General features: G+C 46.9%; 1 protein-coding gene across 2 annotated transcripts in view; it reads left to right on the forward strand.

Annotated features, from left to right (window-relative positions):
• si:ch211-1i11.3 (mitogen-activated protein kinase kinase kinase 5) overlaps positions 1-19,741 on the forward strand; it is a 192,447-nt gene that overhangs the window by 98,471 nt on the left and 74,235 nt on the right. For both annotated transcript variants that reach the window (XM_063033924.1, XM_063033925.1), the window contains 5 exons: positions 7,115-7,227; positions 13,820-13,979; positions 16,327-16,480; positions 17,525-17,632; positions 19,117-19,166. In XM_063033924.1, the coding sequence (XP_062889994.1) occupies positions 7,115-7,227; positions 13,820-13,979; positions 16,327-16,480; positions 17,525-17,632; positions 19,117-19,166 (585 nt within the window). The remainder of the gene's footprint in view (positions 1-7,114; positions 7,228-13,819; positions 13,980-16,326; positions 16,481-17,524; positions 17,633-19,116; positions 19,167-19,741) is intronic.

Below are 19,741 nucleotides of genomic sequence, written 5' to 3' on the forward strand. Positions count from 1 at the left end.
CACTGACTGTGGTTTCCTGGTGAAGAAGTCAAGGATCCAGTCGCAGAGTGAGGTACGGAAGCCCAGGGTTTGAAGCTCATTGATTAGTACCGAAGGAATTATTGTGTTGAACGCTGAGCTATAATCAATAAACAGCAGCCCGATGTACGTACCGCTGATACCCAGGTGGTCCGAGGCCAAGTGGAGAGCCAGTGAGATTGCATCTGCTGTAGATCTATCGTGGCGGGAGGCAAATTGCAGTGGGTCCAGGTCCTCGCTTGGGCAGGAGTTAATTCTAGACACACTCCTCAAGTGTATCCTGAGTAAGTGCAAAGTGTTCAGGGTGTCAGATGGTAAGTTACTTGTAGCAAGCCGCCCTGCCTCTGGTAATTGGCAATTGATTTACTATTGTCACTTATACTGAGTTATAGTGAAAGGATTTTGTTAGTGTGCCATCCAGATAGATCATTCCATACATCAGGACCCTCAAAGAGGACCACAACCTTGTTGTTGGGTTTTGAGACTTGCGTCCCTCAATCACCCGGAGAGCGATGTCTGCTGGAGTCAGGGCTTTGTGCTTTGGCTCTTGGTAGGGTCACCCATGGCAAACAGGTCAAAGGGAAGAGGCCGGATTAAGAGTGGTCCGCCGGTCCTCCAGGTTCGGGGGATCAGCTCAGGGCTAACAATCCGGACTGGTAAGCCAAAATTGTTACAGAGACGGCAATGAAGAATCCTTCCACGTCTGTGTGTGACGGCATTCCTGAGTCTCCACCCGGGATTTTCATTTCTGACAGTAGTGAAAACCGAGGAAGCTACTGACATGATGAAGGAAGCCCTGAACACTGCCAGAGACGGAAGACCTTCACTGCTGCCCTAAACATCGGTAGACGATGTGCAAGAGCCATGACAAGGTAGAGTGTGAGATGAACAGTTTATCTTTAACATGTAAGAGGACAGAAGTTCTTTTGATTCTGGTGGTACGTGTTCTCAAGATTTTGTACTTTCTGCCAGATGAGAGGCGGGGAAGAGAGAATGAGTGAGGGCAGAGTGGTTGCTATTCCAAGCTGTGATCCACCCGGACAGGATGCTTTCTGTGGTACATCATTAAAAATCGGTGTTGGTCATTGGGAACATTCTGAATTTCTTTAACCTTCTGAGGAAGTAGAGGCATTGCTGAGTTATCTCAGGCATAGCATCCACATGGCTGGAGCAGGACAAATTGCTGGTGATATTTTTACCTTGGAACTTAAAGCTCTCAATGATCTTCACCTCAGCACCATTTACATAGACAGGAGCGAGTACTCAGCCTGTTTCCTGAAGTCAGTGACCAGCTCTTTGTTTGGCTGGCAATGAGGGAAGGGTTGTTCTTGCAGCCATAATATTTTTGTGACTGGTCCAGTATACTTATGGTGGCCTGCTGAATATTGACGGGGGCTTGGAGCTGTCATGCCGTCAAATGTCACAGATAGGTGTCTGGGTCTTTCACGCCGGTGATGGTCATCACCTGGTACATTTGTGGTGTGCATATTGTTAGCGTATGTCGTTATGTTGTCCCGGTCTTGCTTCATGCGGCTACAGCTGGCTTCATTTGCTTGTGAAAGGATTTGAATGCCAGTCAAAAATGGAAATGCAATATCTAGCCCATAGGCTGGATAGGAAGTAGTTTATACAACTCACTTCTTCACTTAATTGTTCAAAACATCACCTATATGTAATGTGCATTATGTAATGAAATACATCACACATTAATAAAACAGTTCACACCTCTGCCCAGATTTGATTAGCAGAGGCACTTACACTAGTTCCATGGTGGCTAAGGCTGAGCACAGACCAATCTGCACACTTTCCATTTTTATCTCTCCCTCTCCCCTCTCCCCCCTCCCCTCTCCTCTCCCTCTCCCCTCCCCTCTCCTCTCCCTCTCCCCTCCCTCTCCCCTTTCCCCCTCCCCTCTCCCCTCCCCTCTCCATTCCCTCTTCCCTCCCCCTCCCCTCTCCCCTCCCCCTCCCCTGCCCCTCCCTTCCCTCTCCCCCTCCCCTGCCCCTCCCTTCCCTCTCCCCCTGCCCTCCCCTCCCTTCCCTCTCCCCCTCCCCTCTCCTCTCCCTCTCCCCTCTCCCTCTCCCCTCTCCCCCTCCCCTCTCCCCCTCCCTTCTCTCTCCCCTCCCCCTCCCTTCCCTCTCCCCCTCCCCTCTCCCCTTCCCTTCTCCTCTACCCCTCCTCCCTCCCCTCTCTCCTCTCTCTTTCTCTCTCTCTCCCTCCCTCTCTCTCTTCCCCTCTTTCTCCCCCTCCCCCTCTCCCTTCTCTCCCCTCCCCCTCCCCTCTCCCCTCTCCCCTCTTTCTCTCTCCCTCCCCTCTCTCTCCCTCCCCTCTCTCTCCCTCCCCTCTCTCTCCTCCCCTCTCTCTCCCCCTCCCCCTCTACCCCTCCCCCCCTCTCTCTCTCTCTCTCTCTCTCTCTGCCTCTCCCCCCTGCTGTCACTACTCCCCCCCATGATCTCTGCTTCCCTTTTCCGCTCTCTCCGCCTTCCTATTGTGGTTTCTTCCCCTGTCCTTCCCAGTGCTGATGAAGGGTGTCGGCACAAAACGCCGACTGTTCATTCATTTCCGTAGGTACTGCCTGGCCTGCTGAGTTCCTCCAGCATTTTTGTGTGTGTTGCTCTGGACTTCCAGCATCTGCAGAATCTCTTGTGTTTTTGATCGGTGTGCGTATTCCTTTCGCCAGGCAAATTTATCCACTCAGAAGGTGGCCATTTGGCCCATTGAGTTCATGCTGGCATTCCAATCCCACATCTCAAGCAGTCCATTCCAGATGGTAACTCACTGTATAAAACCATTTCCCCTCATTTCCCTTGGATATTTACCTCTGACTTCCGCCTTCTAATAACAAACCTACGTCCCGGCCACCACGTTTCACATTACTTTGCATGTAACTTATTGCAGTGCAGTTCATCAAGCAGGCAGACCTTATCCGAGGGGTGTTCAGCAACGACGTGAAATGGTAAGGGGCTGTGAAAGTTGCTGCTTGATAAATGCACGTTCTTTGTCTAGGAATTGCATTTCTGCTGCCAACACTGTCAAAGCAGCATTTGAGGGCACATTAGTGCTGTCTGCCTAACTTTCATATCATCTATGTTGGTGTAACACACGCCACACTTTATTCAAAAACACAATGGAAGGATGGTATTGATTTTGCCATCTATACCTCATGGATTCACAGAGATAAACAGCACACAAACAGGCCCTTTGGCCCATTACATCTATATTGACCTTCAGCTCACCATCTGTACTAATCCCATTTAACGGCGCGTCCTCAGTACCCTTCAGTGCACTGACGATTCAAGTGATTCATATTTCAGATTCAGGTTTACTCACTGAAACGGTAGGTTGCTGGAATTTGCCTGTGTCGCTGCACATTCCACACCATATTTTTTTGGCATGCGCCCGCGTGCGTGTGTCCGTCCGTGACTATGTCTTTTTCATGGCTTTTTATAAGCGAGAGAGAGAGACTGTGTGGTGCGCCACTCCTCACGCAGACATTTTCACAGTATTTTCCCTTTATTTTACGAGGTCGAGTTGCGATCTCGACACTCAGCCTGGCACGGATGGAAAGCGTGCCCGGGAGCGGACCCGACTGGTTTCGAACCCGGGAACCTCCGCTCCCGGGTCCCGCGCTGATGTCATTGCGCCACCAGCCGGCCCCAATCCACACCATTTTAGCATGCCTGCAATGCCCGGCACAATTATCCAGAACATACCAAGCAGTAAAGCAACAGCAGTGAAACAAGCCTCGTTCTTCCCTCCCACTCCCCCCACCCATGCACATACACAGTTCTCTGACCCTCAGAAGGTCTGACTTCTCTTCTCTGACCTCCAGCGGACTCGTGGATAAATAAAGTATGACCATGACTATGACTATGACTAGGATTCGCAGACACTAGGACCTGACCTCATCTAGATCAGGGGTTCCCAGCCTGGGGTCGACGGATCCCTCGGTTAATGGTAAGGCTCCGTGGCATGAAAAATATATAGTTGGGAAGCCCCGATTTCGAGCATCCTTAAACCTCATGCAGGAACTAACAGGCCTGATGTATGAACCTTCCCAATGTTCCCTAGACCAAGCACACATTACATTTCAGTGACAACAATGCGCCAATTCCTTAATGCCAACAGGCTGTCTGGCTGCCTCAGAGAGATCTCTGGTAGCACAGGGCACGGACACAGCATCATAGGTATTTGTATCGAGGCAGAAAGCCGCTTCAGTGGTCGTGTCAGAGTTGGTGACAAAGTGGAGAGTCTTGCACCAGCACAGATGATGCTCTCATTTTTATCAGATATCTGGATGTGACCGACAATGCACTGTTGGTGGCAGAAATGCAGTTCCTAGGCAGAGAACTTGCACTTATCAAGCAGTGTCTCTCACAATTTATCACTCCACTTTCTGACTAACAGACCCCAATCAGTTAAGTTAGACAACCTCTCCTCCTCCACTCTCACCCTGAACACCGGCGTGCCTCAAGGCTGTGTGCTGAGCCCTCTTCTGTACTCCCTTTTCACCTATTACTGCGTTCCTGTACATGGTTCTAACTGCATAATCAAGTTTGCAGACGACACCATGGTGGTTGGTCTGATCAGAGGGGATGACGAGACGGCCTACAGGGACGAGGTCCAGCACCTGGCTGCGTGGTGTGCCAACAACAACCTGGCCCTTAACACCCAGAAGACCAAGGAGATCATTGTGGACTTCAAGCATGCTAGGAGCCACACTCACGTCCCCATCTACATCAACGGAGTTGTAGTGGAGTGTGTATCAAGCTTCAAATTCCTTGGTGTCCACATTTCCGAGGATCTCACCTGGTCCCTGATCTCCTCCGTCCTGATCAAAAAGGCGCAGCAGTGCCTTTATTTCCTGCAGAGCATCAAGAAAGCTCACCTCTGTCCCAGGATACTGATGGACTTTTACCGCTGTACCATTGAGAGCATACTCACCAACTGCATCTCAGTGTGGTAGGGCAATTGTCCCGTATTGGACCGCAAAGCACTCCAGCATGTGGTGAAAACTGCCCAGCAGATTATCGGCACCCAATTGCCCACCATTGAGAACATCTACCATACACGTTGCCTGGGCAGGGCGAAAAGCATTATCAAGGATGCTTCTCACCCTAACCATGGACTTTTTACTCTCCTTCCATCGGGTAGGTGCTACAGGAGCCTCCACTCCCGCACCAGCAGGCACAGGAAGAGCTTCTTCCCTGAGGCTGTGACCCTGCTGAACCTCACATCACAGCGCTAAGCAATATTGCACCCATACTGCAACACACACAAAATGCTGGTGAAACGCAGCAGGCCAGGCAGCATCTATTGGAAGCAGTTGCACCCATATTGTACTGTCTCGGTACTTTTATATTTTTGTGCTGTAGCACTTACTTTTTATTCGCAGATGTTTTGTAAATAATACTATTCTTTGCGTTTCTGGTTAGATGCTAACTGCATTTCATTGGCTTTGTATCTGTACTCGGCACAATGACAATAAAGTTGAATCTAATCTAATCTAAGTCTAATCTAACTGGGTGGGATTACGAATTGTTTGAAAGCAACACACATCAAAGTTGCTGGTGAACGCAGCAGGCCAGGCAGCATCTATAGGAAGAGGTACAGTCGACGTTTTGGGCCGAGACCCTTCATCAGCACCAGCAACTTTGATGTGTGTTGCTTGAATTTCCAGCATCTGCAGAATTCCTCGTGTAAGGCTTGAAAGTGACTGAAATAGATTGACAAAACAGACAAAAGCTTGGCAGGTGTAATGCAGCACAAATATATGTGACATTATGTATTTCAGTTGGAAAATCAGAAAGGTGGCAAATGATTGAAATGTTGTTAGATTGGGAAGTGAAGTACCGTGAGACTTAGTGTTTGTACAGCAGCTACTAAAAGCAGTTAGAAAGCCAAATTGTTTTTTGGTCTTTAATGCCAAGAGGATTTGAGTACAGAGACAAGGGTGACTTACTACAGCTTTTCTTTTGGATTAGAATCACTTTATTGCCAGTGTGTGAAACATACCAGAATTGATAGAGGTTCGGTGCCAAACATAAAACACAGGACAATACCATAAAAGACAGCACAACAGCAACCAACAGTTTACAAGACAATAATGCAAACAGCCACGAGCAATCAACAATCAGCAGAACAGTCACATGCACAAATGTCAATAATCAAACTTAAATAAATGTGAACGTATGAACAGACTCAGTAATTATCAACAGAACAGGGACAGCAGGAAAGACCATTTAATGGATGTTGTGCAGGGGCATTTAAGATTTTACATCTGAGTGAGTTTTGTTGGGAAGCTGCGTCGCTCCAGGAAAGAAGCTTTGGAGATGATGTGAAGTCCTGGTGGTGATGGACTTGTAGCATCTCCCTGTCGGCGATTTGGTGGATAGGTGAGCGCTACAGGGTCGGGGGGAGTCGGTGGTAATTTTTTCACCTCTTTGCTCTGGTGATGAACAGGTCTTTTGAGGTCGGTAGCCGATGCTCGCTGCGACCTGGACTTGGAGAGAGAAGCCAAACGGTGATAGAAGTGGTCATTTCACTCTCAATGATGGCAGAGTAAAACTTTATCAGAATATGCTCTGAGGTGTTAAGTTTCCTAAGCTGGCCTTTACTCATGATAAAACATAGCTACGAAAAGAAACGCAGTGCAAACTTTACATTCATATGATCAATTGCATTTAATTGCTTTAACGCTTTACTGAGAACCATATGCAGGGTCGACTAAGCAGAAAAATAGTTCAGCATAGACTAGATAGGCTGAAGGGCTGACTGTGTGTTGTGCTCCAATGACTGTGTGAGTCTATTTCTGGTTCACTGGTAAGAATATTGATAGTTTCTTTCAGTCAACAGTTCCCTCACCATCATCCGAGACCAGGAGTTTGCAATCTGACATCCATGGACCCCTTGCTTAACGATATTGGTCAATGGCATAGAAAAGTTTTGGAACCACCGATCTAGACTATTGTTATATCATCCATACATTTCTTAATCACACTTGTACATCTGTAAGCAAAGTTTCTTTACAGCCTGGGGGTGAGTTGGGCAGAAAGGAAAAAAATACAGGTGAATAGTATGGTTATTGTTCCCCTGCAGGTATCGGATGGCTTTCGAGCACGAGCCTACTCTACATTCGGGCATTAATGTTGCTGTGTTCCTCATGGCAGCAGGGCACCGGTTTGAAACGTCAACGGATCTCCAGAAAATAGGTAACATTACTTGCATTGATCATTTCTGTAGAGCAGAATTTGTCAATAGTGAATGACTTGCAATAAATGAGCATGACCTAGTTTGCTCTGAGTTAGTTGAACAGAAGCACAAGGGCTATTTCTATGGTGTTTGGGAGCACATTGAGGATGGCACTACCAACACGTAGCTCAGATAGTTTTCTTCCTTCTGGCCATTCCATCCCCAAGGAGCATAAAACAAACAAAAACATTATCAGTGGATTCTGGTTAATTAGGCCATCGGTTAACTGGGGCAGCCACTGCTTATTTGGGGCAACTCTTAAAGAACAAACACTAATCAAGTAAATGACCGGGATTCACTTCGTCTATTTGGGGCACTATGCCACTTAATTGGGGCAGAAGACGGTTGCTGAACAGCTTCTAACTATCATCAGTCACATGCACCTAATTCTAATTTCCAATATCCATCCGTGAATTCCACAGCATTATTGCTCTGTTAAGTTTTCCCTCAGATTCCCATGTATATCCAAATGTATATACTTAGAGCAAACATTTTTTAAATAGCATCAATTATGTGTGTTTGTATTCAAAAGTGGTAATTTTTGTCACTGATAGTTGGTGAGAAATAAGCAATAAGACAATTCGGAACTGTTTTGCTCACTATGGTTTCAAGCACTCAGGCTTGGAAATGCCAGAACTGGCTGAGAGTGAAGATGAAACAATTTCACTACTTCAACAAGTTAGGCACTATGAAGAATTTGAAGGTACTGAGAATCACCTTGAATGTTACAATGAAATTGAAGATATGAAGGATGCATTCGTCAAAAGGATTGTATGAAGGCAGTCCATTATCTACACTAGGTGTCTGTGCTAATTTTGTTCATTTACAGTCAATTTAAAGTACACAGAAGCATACATTGGATAAATTCCTCTGTCAATGACTATTAGGAATTAATATACAGTTTTATAGTAGTATTGATAGTGTTCTAATTTGTTCTGTATTTCATTTAAATATGTACACAATGTGTTACTCAGTTTAATGGTAGTTTGTCTTTTTTTATACCTTTTAAACTATTTTCATGAAATTTTGGCTAATTGGGCCAAAATGTACTGGTTTATATGTGTCTCAATTAACTGGAATCCTCTGTATATACGTACATAGAGCATAGAACACTATAGGACAGTGCAGACACTTTGAGCCACAATGATGTGTTGATCTTTTAACCTTCTATAAGATCAATCTGACCCTTCCCTCCTACATATTTCCTCCATTTTTCTATCTTGTGCCTAACTAAGAGTTTCTTAACTGTCCCTAATGTATCTGGCTCTACCACCACACCTGGCAGACCATTCCACACACCCACCACTCTCTGTGTGGATAAAAACTACCTTTGACATCCTTCCCCTGCATACTTCCCTTCATTTGCGTTAAAATGATGCCCCGTCGTGTTAGCCAATTCCGCCCTGGGAAAAAGCCTCTGTCTCTCCACTTGATCTATGCCTCTTATCATGATGTATATCTGTATCAAGTCACCTCTCATCCTCCTTCGCTCCAAAGAGAAAAGCCCTACTTCACTCAATCTAACTAACAGAGAAGGAGTAAAGACAGGCGGTCGAGCAGCGTCTGTGGGGGGAAAGGTATTGTCGACGTTTCAGATCAAAACCCGACATCGGGCCCCGATGCAGAATTTCAATCTGAAATTATGGCAATTTGCCTCTCACAGACGCTGTCTGGCCCTCTGAGTTCTCCCAGCAGGTTGCCTGGTGTTGGCTCTCCAAGTCAGTTCCATCTTACTCCCACCTCAAAGAGCAGATGGGGTCTCAGCCCGGCATTCACATCATAGCCTCCAGCCTGATGGCGTGAACTTCGATTTCTCTAACTTCTAGTAATGTACCCACCCCTCTCCCATCCCTGTTTTCTCATTCAACATTGTGGCTCCCCTCTTTTCCAGCATTTGAAGAATCTCTTACGTTTATTCATAAAAGTCGGACTGTTCCTCAGTCCTTAACTCGGAACATTGCGAGAGTACCAATTAGTAATTCTGCAGGGGCCATGTTTATGTCAATTTTTTCCAACCAACATGTTGTCCAATGGAAGTTTGTATAGAAATATACAGATATCTGTATATCTGTATTGGAGGAGGAGGAAGATGGCGGCGTGAAGCAGCTCGCAGCGGCCACTCCGGTGGTGATGTCTGTTATTTGTCAGGTAGGGTGCCGTGCACAATCCTGATTTGATGGAGACGGACGTGAGGGCACGGAGGAACATCTGGTGAAACTTCTGAAATGTCTGCTTCACTGCTGCTGCTACTGTGTGGTTCAGAATCTCCGGAGGGGAAGGCCCGAGTCCTCGGCTTTGTTTGTTGCTCGGCGGCCGGGGCGGGGTCGAAGCGCTCGGCAGAGAATGGTGCTCGCAGAGGCTGTATTGGAGGGGCTGGTCGGAGGCTTGAAGTTTTTGGACGGACTCAGAGTCCGTTGCGGTCGGGTGCTTCCAGTGGTGCTGCATCGGCAAGTTTGTGGCGCTTGGAGGTTCATGGCGGGGAGAGTTTCTCCCTTCTGCCGCCTGCGTGAGATGATGAGTCTATCAGGACTTTGAGACTTTTTTTTACCGTGCCCGTGGTCTGCTCTTTATCAAATTATGGTATTGCTTTGCACTGTTGTAACTATATGTTATAATTATGTGGTTTTGTCAGTTTTAGTCTTGGTCTGTCCTGTGTTTTCTTGTGATATCATTCTGGAGGAACGTTGTATCATTTTTTAATGCATGCATTTCTAAATGACAATAAATGAAATGAAATATCTCACAGAAAACACATTTATTTTTTCCACCATTATGAGGAGTACATCAGGGAGAATGGAAGGATGCACATTTTGTATTTAGAGTGAGTGAGAGAGAGAGAGAGAGATCACAAAGTCATTCTGCTCTCTGCCCCTGAGATCACACTGAACATCAAGCACCCATTTACATTAAGCCTACATTTTATTCTCTCCTCAATCTCATCAACAACCCCCCCCCGCGATTCTTTCCGCACACCAGGGGAAATTTACAGTGCTCCATCATCTACCAATTCGCATGGGTTTGGGAAGCAGAGCAGCCGCAGAAAATTCGCACAGTGATGGGGTTAACACGCACGTTCCGCACAGAGAGCACCAGAGGTCCAGGTTCAGCCCAGGTGTTTGAAGTTGCGAGTCAGTCGTATTTATTTATTGAGAGACAGTGCAGAATGGGCCCGTCGAGTCACACCACCCAGGAACCCACCTATTTAAGCAATGCACACAAAACGCTGGAGGAACTCAGCAGGCCAGGCAGCTTCTATGGAAAAGAGTACGGTCTACGTTTCAACCCTAGCCTAATCACGGGACAAATTACAATGAACAATTAATGGTACATCTGTGGACTGTGAAACGAAAGCAGAGCACCCGGAAGAAACCAGTATAAACTCCTTTCAGGCAGTGGTGGGAATTGAACCCCGGTCACTGACACGGTAAAGCGATGTGCTAACCACTATGTTATCATGATACCCCTGCAGTTCTACCAGCTGCGTTGGTGTGCTGCCCCAAAATTTCTGTGGATTGAAAGAGACTAGTAAAGCTGTGCAGATTTTCTCTGTAGTTCTGCACAATAGGTGAGTGGGTGGAAAGTTTATCAGTCAATGTTTATCCCTCATATCTTGTGGCAGTTGTCAGTGAAATCTATTTAGTTATCTGTTATGTGCTAAGTGACTTCCTTTGCATGCAATGAATTCATGTGAAGTTATTTATCAATACTCACTCTAGTAACCTGCTCAGTGATGTTTGGTTTGGGCTGTGCAAACATTACTGAGAACCACATTTCATTACCAGTTTAGACCAAGCCTGGTCAAGGGAGCTGTGCCCTAGAAGTCATGTGAGAGTAGTGGGTTTGACTCCATCAGCATCTTATCTACAGTTTGTATATAAAGGAGCTATGATAACATTGAAATTAATGGGAGTCAGGGAGGAGAGGTTTCTACCAAATGGTCGCAGGTCTCCAGTACAGCCTTTGAGAGTTCCTTAAGGCAGTGTCCTAGACCCAGTCATCTTCAACTCTATTAATAAACATCTCTCTGTCATGGCAATGTCGGATAACAATTGTACACCTTTCATTTCCGTTCACAACCCATTAAAGCGGTTCACGGACAAATGGATCCAAGCAATATTCAGGGGTCGGCTGGTGGTTGTCAGGAACGTTTTGCAGAACCCAAACAGAGCCATCAAACATTTTCCACAGGGTGGTCCGGCCGCCTTCCCTGGATATCCAGTGATGCTTCCAAACAGCCACCTGTCAATGTCCTTGAGGGTTACCACTGATCAGAAGCTTAGCTGGGCCAGCGTCATGAATAACAAATGTATTCTGTGGTACAGCTCATCTCTGAACCTCCCAGTGTCTTCCCACCATCTACAAAGCCTGACAGGATCATGGTGGAAAAGTTTCCACCCATCCTGACAAACGTAGCTAAAACAACTTTAACAGTTTTAAAACATAATTGGCACTGGAGATCTACAATAGAAACATCAAATGTTGGAAACATTCTACAAATCAGGTTGCATGTAAGGAGGGAGAAAAACATACTATTTCAAATCGCAGATTTTTCAGGCAATTTAGTATCATTCAAGACAAATCAGCCAGTTTGATTGGCAAATCCTCCACCACTATCAAAGGTTAAGAAACTCCATCAGCATTACAACATGTATGGGACACGCCTAAGATTACGGCATCTGCAGAACCTCCTGTGTCTGTAACACGTGCGGGGAGGGTGTACCGTTTAATGAGGTACTTCAGTCCTCACTGGGGTCACTTCTGCCACACCAGGTAGCATTGTGACCTTGGTAACCTGCCTGGCAGGAGGTGAATCAGAACAAATGTCTCCTCCCACCCGCCCCCTCCAAATCTCACTCCTGACAGATTTGGATATAACTGCTACTCCTTCATTGTAGGAACAGAAGAATTAGGATGAGGACGATGACGTCAGGTCTTCAGACCTGCTCCACCAGAGTCAGGGCTGACCTCCTGCCTCAGCACCCTTGATTCTATGAATATCCAGAACTGGGTCACTAGGTCGAAGTCCTGGGACCCTACCTGATCACGCGGCAGCAGTTTGATGAATGGGAGGAGCAGCAAATGGGCTTAGAGGAACGGTTGAAAAAGAAATGGGTGAATTCAGTGTCAAATCAGATACTAATACGTGATTAAAAGAGATAAAGAGATGGAAAGGAAGGATCAGAAATTTAAAAATATGTTTTGCTGTTTTAAAAGTCTCTAACAGCAGCTCACATTCTACAGGAATGAGATATAGAGTCATGGAAAAGTACAGCACAGAAACAGGCCCTTCAGTCCATCTAGTCCATGCCGAACCACGTAAACTGCTTTCTCCCATCGACCTGCACCGGGACCATATCCCTACCATCCATGTCTATATATAATTGTCGACTTTCTGAAGGACAGGGATCAGTTGGCAGCCATTAACAGTTAATGTGTCATTAAGGGATGTGATCAATTAAACAGAGTCATTTGGTTAGATTAATGAGTAATTAACATGCAAATCTAGTACCATCACGAGAGGCCTGAGGTAAAGGCTGAGATGATGCTTTCACTGAACTACCACGGCTGATTCCTATTATGCCTCTCCCTTGCCACGAACTGTCTGGTACAGTACATCCTCTGAGAATAGTGACACACATTCATTTTGCACAGTTACATCCACAGCAGCAAAACAGAAATACAAACTGCTGCAGAAACTCGGCAGGTCAGGCAGCGTCTATGGAGGTAGAGAGACTGTTGATGTTCTGGGCCAAGATCATGCATCCGTCCTGAAACTGTGACTATCCATCTGCCCCCACAGATGCCGCCTGACCTGCTGTCTTCAGGGATTTGGAAGGTTAGCTTTACTTGTTTGCAATTACATCAAAACAAACAGTCAAACGTAGCAAATCAGATCAGCGAGCGTCGCGTTGGGGGCAGCCCACAGGTGTCACCATGCTTCTGGCGCCAACATAGCACGCCCACGACTCACTAACCCTAACCATACGTCTTTGGAATGTGGGAGGAAACTGGAACACCCGGAGGAAACCCACGCGGTCACAGGGAGAACGTACAAACTCCTTACGGACAGGGGTGGGAATTGAACCCTGATCTTAAAGTTGGCACTGTAGTAGAGTTATCCTAACCATCACACCGCTGACGACTAACTCCGGCAATTTGTGTATCTCTCCAGATTCCAGCAGCTGCTGCTGCCTTCTGCAGTCTGCTGTCTCCAGCGTCATCAGTGGGTTCTGGGCAAGTACACTGTAAGAGGCACAATATCGTGGGGTGGCACGGTGGCATAGTGGTTAGCACAAAGCTTTACGGTGCAGGTGACCCGGGGTTCAATTCCCGCTGCGACCTGTAAGGAGTTTGTGTCTTCTGCCCGCGACTGCATAGGTCTCCAGAGACCTACTGCTTGGTAGGTTATTGTCAGGGGATTGCTAGCCACTGTGGCTCAAAACTTGCTGTGTCCATAAGTAAGTAAGTAAATAGTTAAATAAATAAAAGTGTACTCTAAGGATATCTATTGCTGCTTGGTGTCCTAAGAAAACTTCTTTTGGTTTTGCACAGGAGTCAAACTGAGCAGCCTGCTGGGACGGAAGGGAAGCCTGGAGAAGATACAGTTTTACTGGGATGTGGGGTTTTACTTTGGGGCTTGCATCTTGTTGAACGACCAAACCAAAATCATCCAGGCCTCAGAAAAGCTCTACAGACTGAATGCGCCCGTCTGGTAAGGTGGCGTCTGGATTGAGACTAAAGGTGGAAGATTAGCTTTATTTGTCACATGCACTTCGAAAACGTCAAAACATAGAGTAAAATGCATTGACGCGTGTCAGGTCAAATCAGCGAGGATTCTGCTGGGCAGCCTGCAAGTGTCGCTGTACTTCTGGCGCCAAAAGAGCGCGCTTGCAACTCGCTAATCCTTACTAACCTGTACGTGTTTGGAATGTGGGAGGAAACTGGAGTGTCTGGGGAAATGCATGTCGTCACAGGGTACAAACTCCTTACAGACACTGGCGGGAATTGAACCCTGACCGGTATTCGCCGTCGCTGTAAAGCGATGCGCTACCGGGCTGCCCGCATGAAAAGATGACTGCTGGATTTCAAAGTTGCATCGTCATGGCGTCATATAGAAAGCAGAGGAAGCAAATAGCGATTCAGCGAATCTCCCCTGCCCACACCAGTGCCCCCCTGTGGCACTCCTCTGCAACTGCACACTGTATTTGATAATTGCCTTCACCTGGCAGAGGCATCAGTCACATGTGGCTAGTAATTGTACTGCAGCCCCGAGTGACTAAAGATCGATTTAAACCCAAGGAAGGAACATTTACTGCCACTGTGGGTCATGTTGTGTGGCCCCAGCGACCACGGGTGATGACAGCGCCCTTTATACAAACTCCCCCGTAGGGCGTTTCCACACAGTATTATGCTGCCCACCATCGGAGATTCCCAGGATAATGTGGCCCTAGAACTGACGCACTGACTGAGGATAAGTAAACCACTTTGCTAAATCCTTGAGCTCCTCAAAGCACCAAGTATCTGATTCCCACAATCCCCAGTCTTGCCCACCTGGCCACACCTTGGACCACCCCATCCACCAGCATGTACTGACCTGTCTCACCTACTCCCTGAAACCTGGAGTCCCAGGCCACTGCCCAAAATCCAGGCCAGTGGCTCAGAGCCTCGCACTTACCTCCCCACTGCTCGGTTCCATGGCCTTTGGCTCAGTCAGGTGAGCTTCCTAAACTCAGCAGAGGAGAGTGGCTGTGCTGCTTGCAAGGACTGTATGAGGGTGTAGTAGATGAGTCACAACTGGATAAAACTGCTTCATAGGAAGCTATTCTGGCTCCCCTCTTATCCCTTCTCTGGTCCTCCCCTGCCCATCACCTCCCCCCTGGTGGCCTTTCTCCCATGGTCCACTCTTGCTCTCCCATCAGATTCCTTCATCTTCATCCCTTTACCTCTTCTACCTATCATCTCACTTCACCACCCACCCAGCCTCCTCCCCACCTTCCCCTCACCTGGCTTCACCTATCACCTGCCAGCTTTTACTCCTTCGACTCTCCGCACCACCTTATTCTGACTTCCTCCCCCTTTCCCTTCCAGTCCTGAGGAAGGCTTTCAGCCTGAGACATCGGACTGGTTATTCCTCTATATAGATGTTGCCAGTGCTGAGTCCCCTCTGGTATTTTGTGCGCGTTGCTCTGGATTTCCAGCATCTGCAGAATCGCTAGCATTTATCATTTGCAGGAAACATCAACATGGATTAGAACTCTCAGGGAATAATCTCTCTGGTCCCACCATGAGATTATTTTTGCTCCTCCAACATTCTATGTAAGCCACACCCAGCTCAGTCATACTGTGATCTATGAACTAGTCCCTGCTCCCTAGAACTCTGATGTAGTCACTGCCCCAGACCCTTGTCATTGGAAGCAGTTTCAGAGCAGGTTTACTGGATGAAGACTCGGGCAGTTTGTCTTACAAAGAAAGGGTAGACAGGATGGAATTTTATCTGCTGGGGTTTAGATGAATGAGAAGGGACTTTGAAACAGATCTGATCCAAAGGGGTGTTGACAGCATAGATGTGCACACAATGCTTCCCTTTGTAAGAAAATGTGGAACTAGGGCCTCTACTCATTTAAGACAGAGCTGCAGAATTTTGTTTTCTTCCAGAGGGTTGTGAGTCTTTGGGTGGCAGAAGGAGATGGAATATTTTTAAGGCAAACGTAGATACTCGATATGCAAGGGTGTGAAAGGTTATCGGAGTAGGCGGGGACATGGAGCTGAGATTTGTATCAGATCAACACTGATTTTGATAAATGATACCGTAGGTTTCAGAGACTGACCTTAACTTGAATGTCCATGTTTTGAATTAGGATCCAACAGCTATTCTCTATTCCCTAAAGTGTCACCAGCCAAGCAGGCATTGGGCAGCCCCACAGTGTGATGTAATAACTGGACCTAGAACCACACAATGTAGCCAGTCCCAACACTCGCACCTTGTGAAAGAGTTTTATGATCTAAGGTAGCCCTGTGATTTTGATCATCCCATATTACAACTGTCTCTTTCCCCTAAGGTACCTGGCGTCGGCGATGGAAACGTACCTCCTCTACCGGCGTTTCAAAACTGACATCAGTGAGCAGCACAGTGACAAACAGGAGCTGGTAGACTTCTGGATGGAATTCCTGCTGTCAATCTGCAGAAATAAAGCACCCATGGATAAATTCCTGGTGAGGGAAACCATAGGGCACAATCCTCCGACTTCCATCTGGACATGGGCACACTCTTCGAGACAGAGCGATGGCCAACCTTGTTCGTGCGAGAGATGGGGCAGTACCCTGACTTTATCTCAGGAAATAGAAGTGGTGGAGGTCATAGACATGTACAGAACAGTACAGATATTGTTCTAAGAACAATCTAACCCTTCCCTCCTACATAGCCCTTCATTTTTCTATCATGCATGTGCCTAACTAAGAGTCTCTTAAATGTCCATAATGTATCTGCCTCTTCCGCTGCCCCTGGAGGCACATTCCACGCACCCACCACTCTCTGTATCTCGCATCTCTCTAAACCTTTCCTATCCGCGGTTTTATCTAAATATCTTTTAAATGTTGGAACTGTACTGAGCTCCACCACTTTTGCCTGCTCAGTCAATATAACTCTGTGAGGAAAAATTTGTCCCTCAGGTCCCCTTTATATCTTTTATCTCTCAATTTACACCTCTGCCCTTTAGATTTGCTCTCCGAGAGGGAGTAAGACTGTGACGGTCCATTGTATTTGTGCTCCTCATGATTTATAAACCCCTGAAAGGTCACTCAGCCCTCTTTGCTCCAGAGAAGACAAACTATCCGGTCTCTCCTAATAGCTGGAGCCCGCCTGCTCTGGAAACGTCCTAGGTGGGGATGGAAATTTTATTTGGAAATACAGCACATTCCAGCCCATAGGCTCAACCCACCCAGTTACACCTGCGTGCCCAATTAACCTGCTAACCTGTATGTCTTTGGAATTTGAGAGGAAACTGGAGCACCCGGAGGAAACCCACATATTTATGGGGAGAATATGCAAACTCCTCAGAGACAGCGGCAGAAATTAAACCCACTTTGCTGGCACTGTAATAGTGTTTGCTATCAGCCATGCTCCCATGTAGAAATACTTTCTGTGGATTGGAATTAGACCCAGGGGGAGGGCATTATGAATATTGACAAGGTGGCCGCCTCGCGGAGGAGGGACTGCCACGCTCTGTTTGATAACCCAGCCGTTACTTGTGCCGACAGGTTCTCATCCTGGAACCGAGCAAGATCTTCCAGCCTGCCCGTCTCCTCGTGAACACCAGTGACACAGACAAGGTTGTGAAGATCTGTCACGTTTCACCCAGTGAGAAGGTATGAGATCCCTTCCGTTCCACTGGTCGCGGGACAGCGCTGAGGTTTACTGCGTGAACCTGGCCAAAGCCCTGTGAAGTATTGGTGAACTGTGAGACATGCTGAATGGACCCGTCTGGAAGTTATACTGAATATAAGAAACAAGAGCAGGAACCAGCCATGTGACTCACTAAACCTGCTCGGCCATTCTGTAACACCATGGGTGACTAGGCCTCTAGTTCACTTTCCTGCCTATTCCCCATTGTCCTTGACTCCTCATAAACCAAAATAATGTCTGCTTTGAATAGCTTCAATAATCAGGGTCCATGGGCTTTCTGAGATAGAGAATTCCAAAGAGAACAAAGTCAACACTCCTGCTCATCCCGGCCTGAAGGGGGCAATCTCTTGTTTCTTAAATGGTGCCCCCCTCATCCCAGAGTCTTCCCTTGAGAAGATCACATAATCCACTTAGATATCGCTCTGCTCTAATTTTCAGTATGGTTAAACAGTCCAGATCATGGAATCCATTCAGATATCGCTCTGCTCTAATTTTCAGTATGGTTAAACAGTCCAGCATTGGCAACTGGATCTACTGATGCAGAGATCCCGAGCAAGCTCTCAGAACCCACCATATCAACTCCCCCCCCCACCCCGCAATCTTCTATACTTCATTACGATCACCTCTTGCAAGTCCATTGAGCGTAGGCCCAACCTGTTCAACTCTATTGAATCAAGAAATCCATCTCATGAATCTTTGCTGAACTCCAGTGCCTTAGGTAATCTGATAATCCAGTACCCTTGGAACTCTGGTGGTACCAGAACTTAACAGTTTTCTGTATGATTGGATGTCACTCTTTTAACACCCTTGCACACGTTTTTTTCATTCATTTTATGTGTGGTTAAGGCCAGCAGGAAATTGAGGCCCTGTGAGGATACTTCCTCTTCATGCTGGCCTTTAGCTTCCAGTGGAACAAAGGCCATTGATGATCTCCCATTCCCACCGTCCAAGGACGATGGTACGGTTGGAGCTCATCAGTGTTGCTGTAATCCACCTTACCCACTGTACAGGGGTTTAGCTTCACCAGAACCCTGTTGGCCAACCTTACCTATTTCTACCTCTCACGACGGGGGTGCAGGGTTGGAGTTTGAGAGGCCGTGAGCAGAGAGCTGGAAATGGAACCCGGTGAGACTTTGATTGTAAGTTTGAGTTGTATGTACGTTTGCATTTTCTCAACCAGCTGAAACCCTGGAACCCATCTCCAACTGGAAACTCCATTCCCCTCCCTGGTGTGCGGACCCCAGCCCTGACCTGTCGTGCCTTTGCTGACCTTTCAAAGAACCATCCACGTACCAACACCTTTCCGTTTTATTCTCCTTTTTTGGGGCTGTACTAGTAACAATGAGAGTCCACTTTGCTCAGTACTCACTTGTGCGTTTGCATGAATAGGTAACAAGGTTTAATCGGTGCTGAGCAGAGTCACTGACAAAGTTTGCTCTTTTGACAGAGCGGAATCCACACGTGGACCTTTAGCGCCACATCGATCCGTGGAGTGAGGTGAGGAAAAGGAGCCAGTTACTGGCATGAATTTGGAAATGATTTTCCATGCTTACCTTACTGAAGAGAATATCCTAGCAAACTCCTGACCACCTTCCCCCATTATCTTCTCCAGAGACTCTGCAGTCAATATTCCAACTAACACCATTATTCACCAACTACCCCAGTGCCTGCTAGCTTATATTGCCTTTCAGTCAGATCATTCCCTGATGTTAAAATTCCTACTTTCCCTTCTCCTTAATCCACTCAGATATCTGCACTTAATCAGTCCAGCGATGGTGGCTGGATCTACATTTGCTGTCATCCTAAAGAATTCCTTCTTTCCATCTCTGTCCCTGTAATCCCTTTCTGGCCTTTAGCATGCTCTTTAAGAACTGCCTTGGGCAGAACTTTGACCAAACATGAGAAAATCTGCCGATGCTGGAAATTCAATCAACACACACACACACACACACACACAGAGTGCTGGAGGAACTCAGCAGGCCAGGCAGCATCTATGGAAAAGAGTATATTTTACATTTCGGGCCAAAACCCTTCAGCAGGAGGAAACCAGATGAGGAGTAGAGTTAGAAAGT

The sequence above is a fragment of the Mobula hypostoma genome, chromosome 26, assembly GCF_963921235.1.
Source record: "Mobula hypostoma chromosome 26, sMobHyp1.1, whole genome shotgun sequence".
Classification (NCBI taxonomy): domain Eukaryota; kingdom Metazoa; phylum Chordata; class Chondrichthyes; order Myliobatiformes; family Myliobatidae; genus Mobula; species Mobula hypostoma.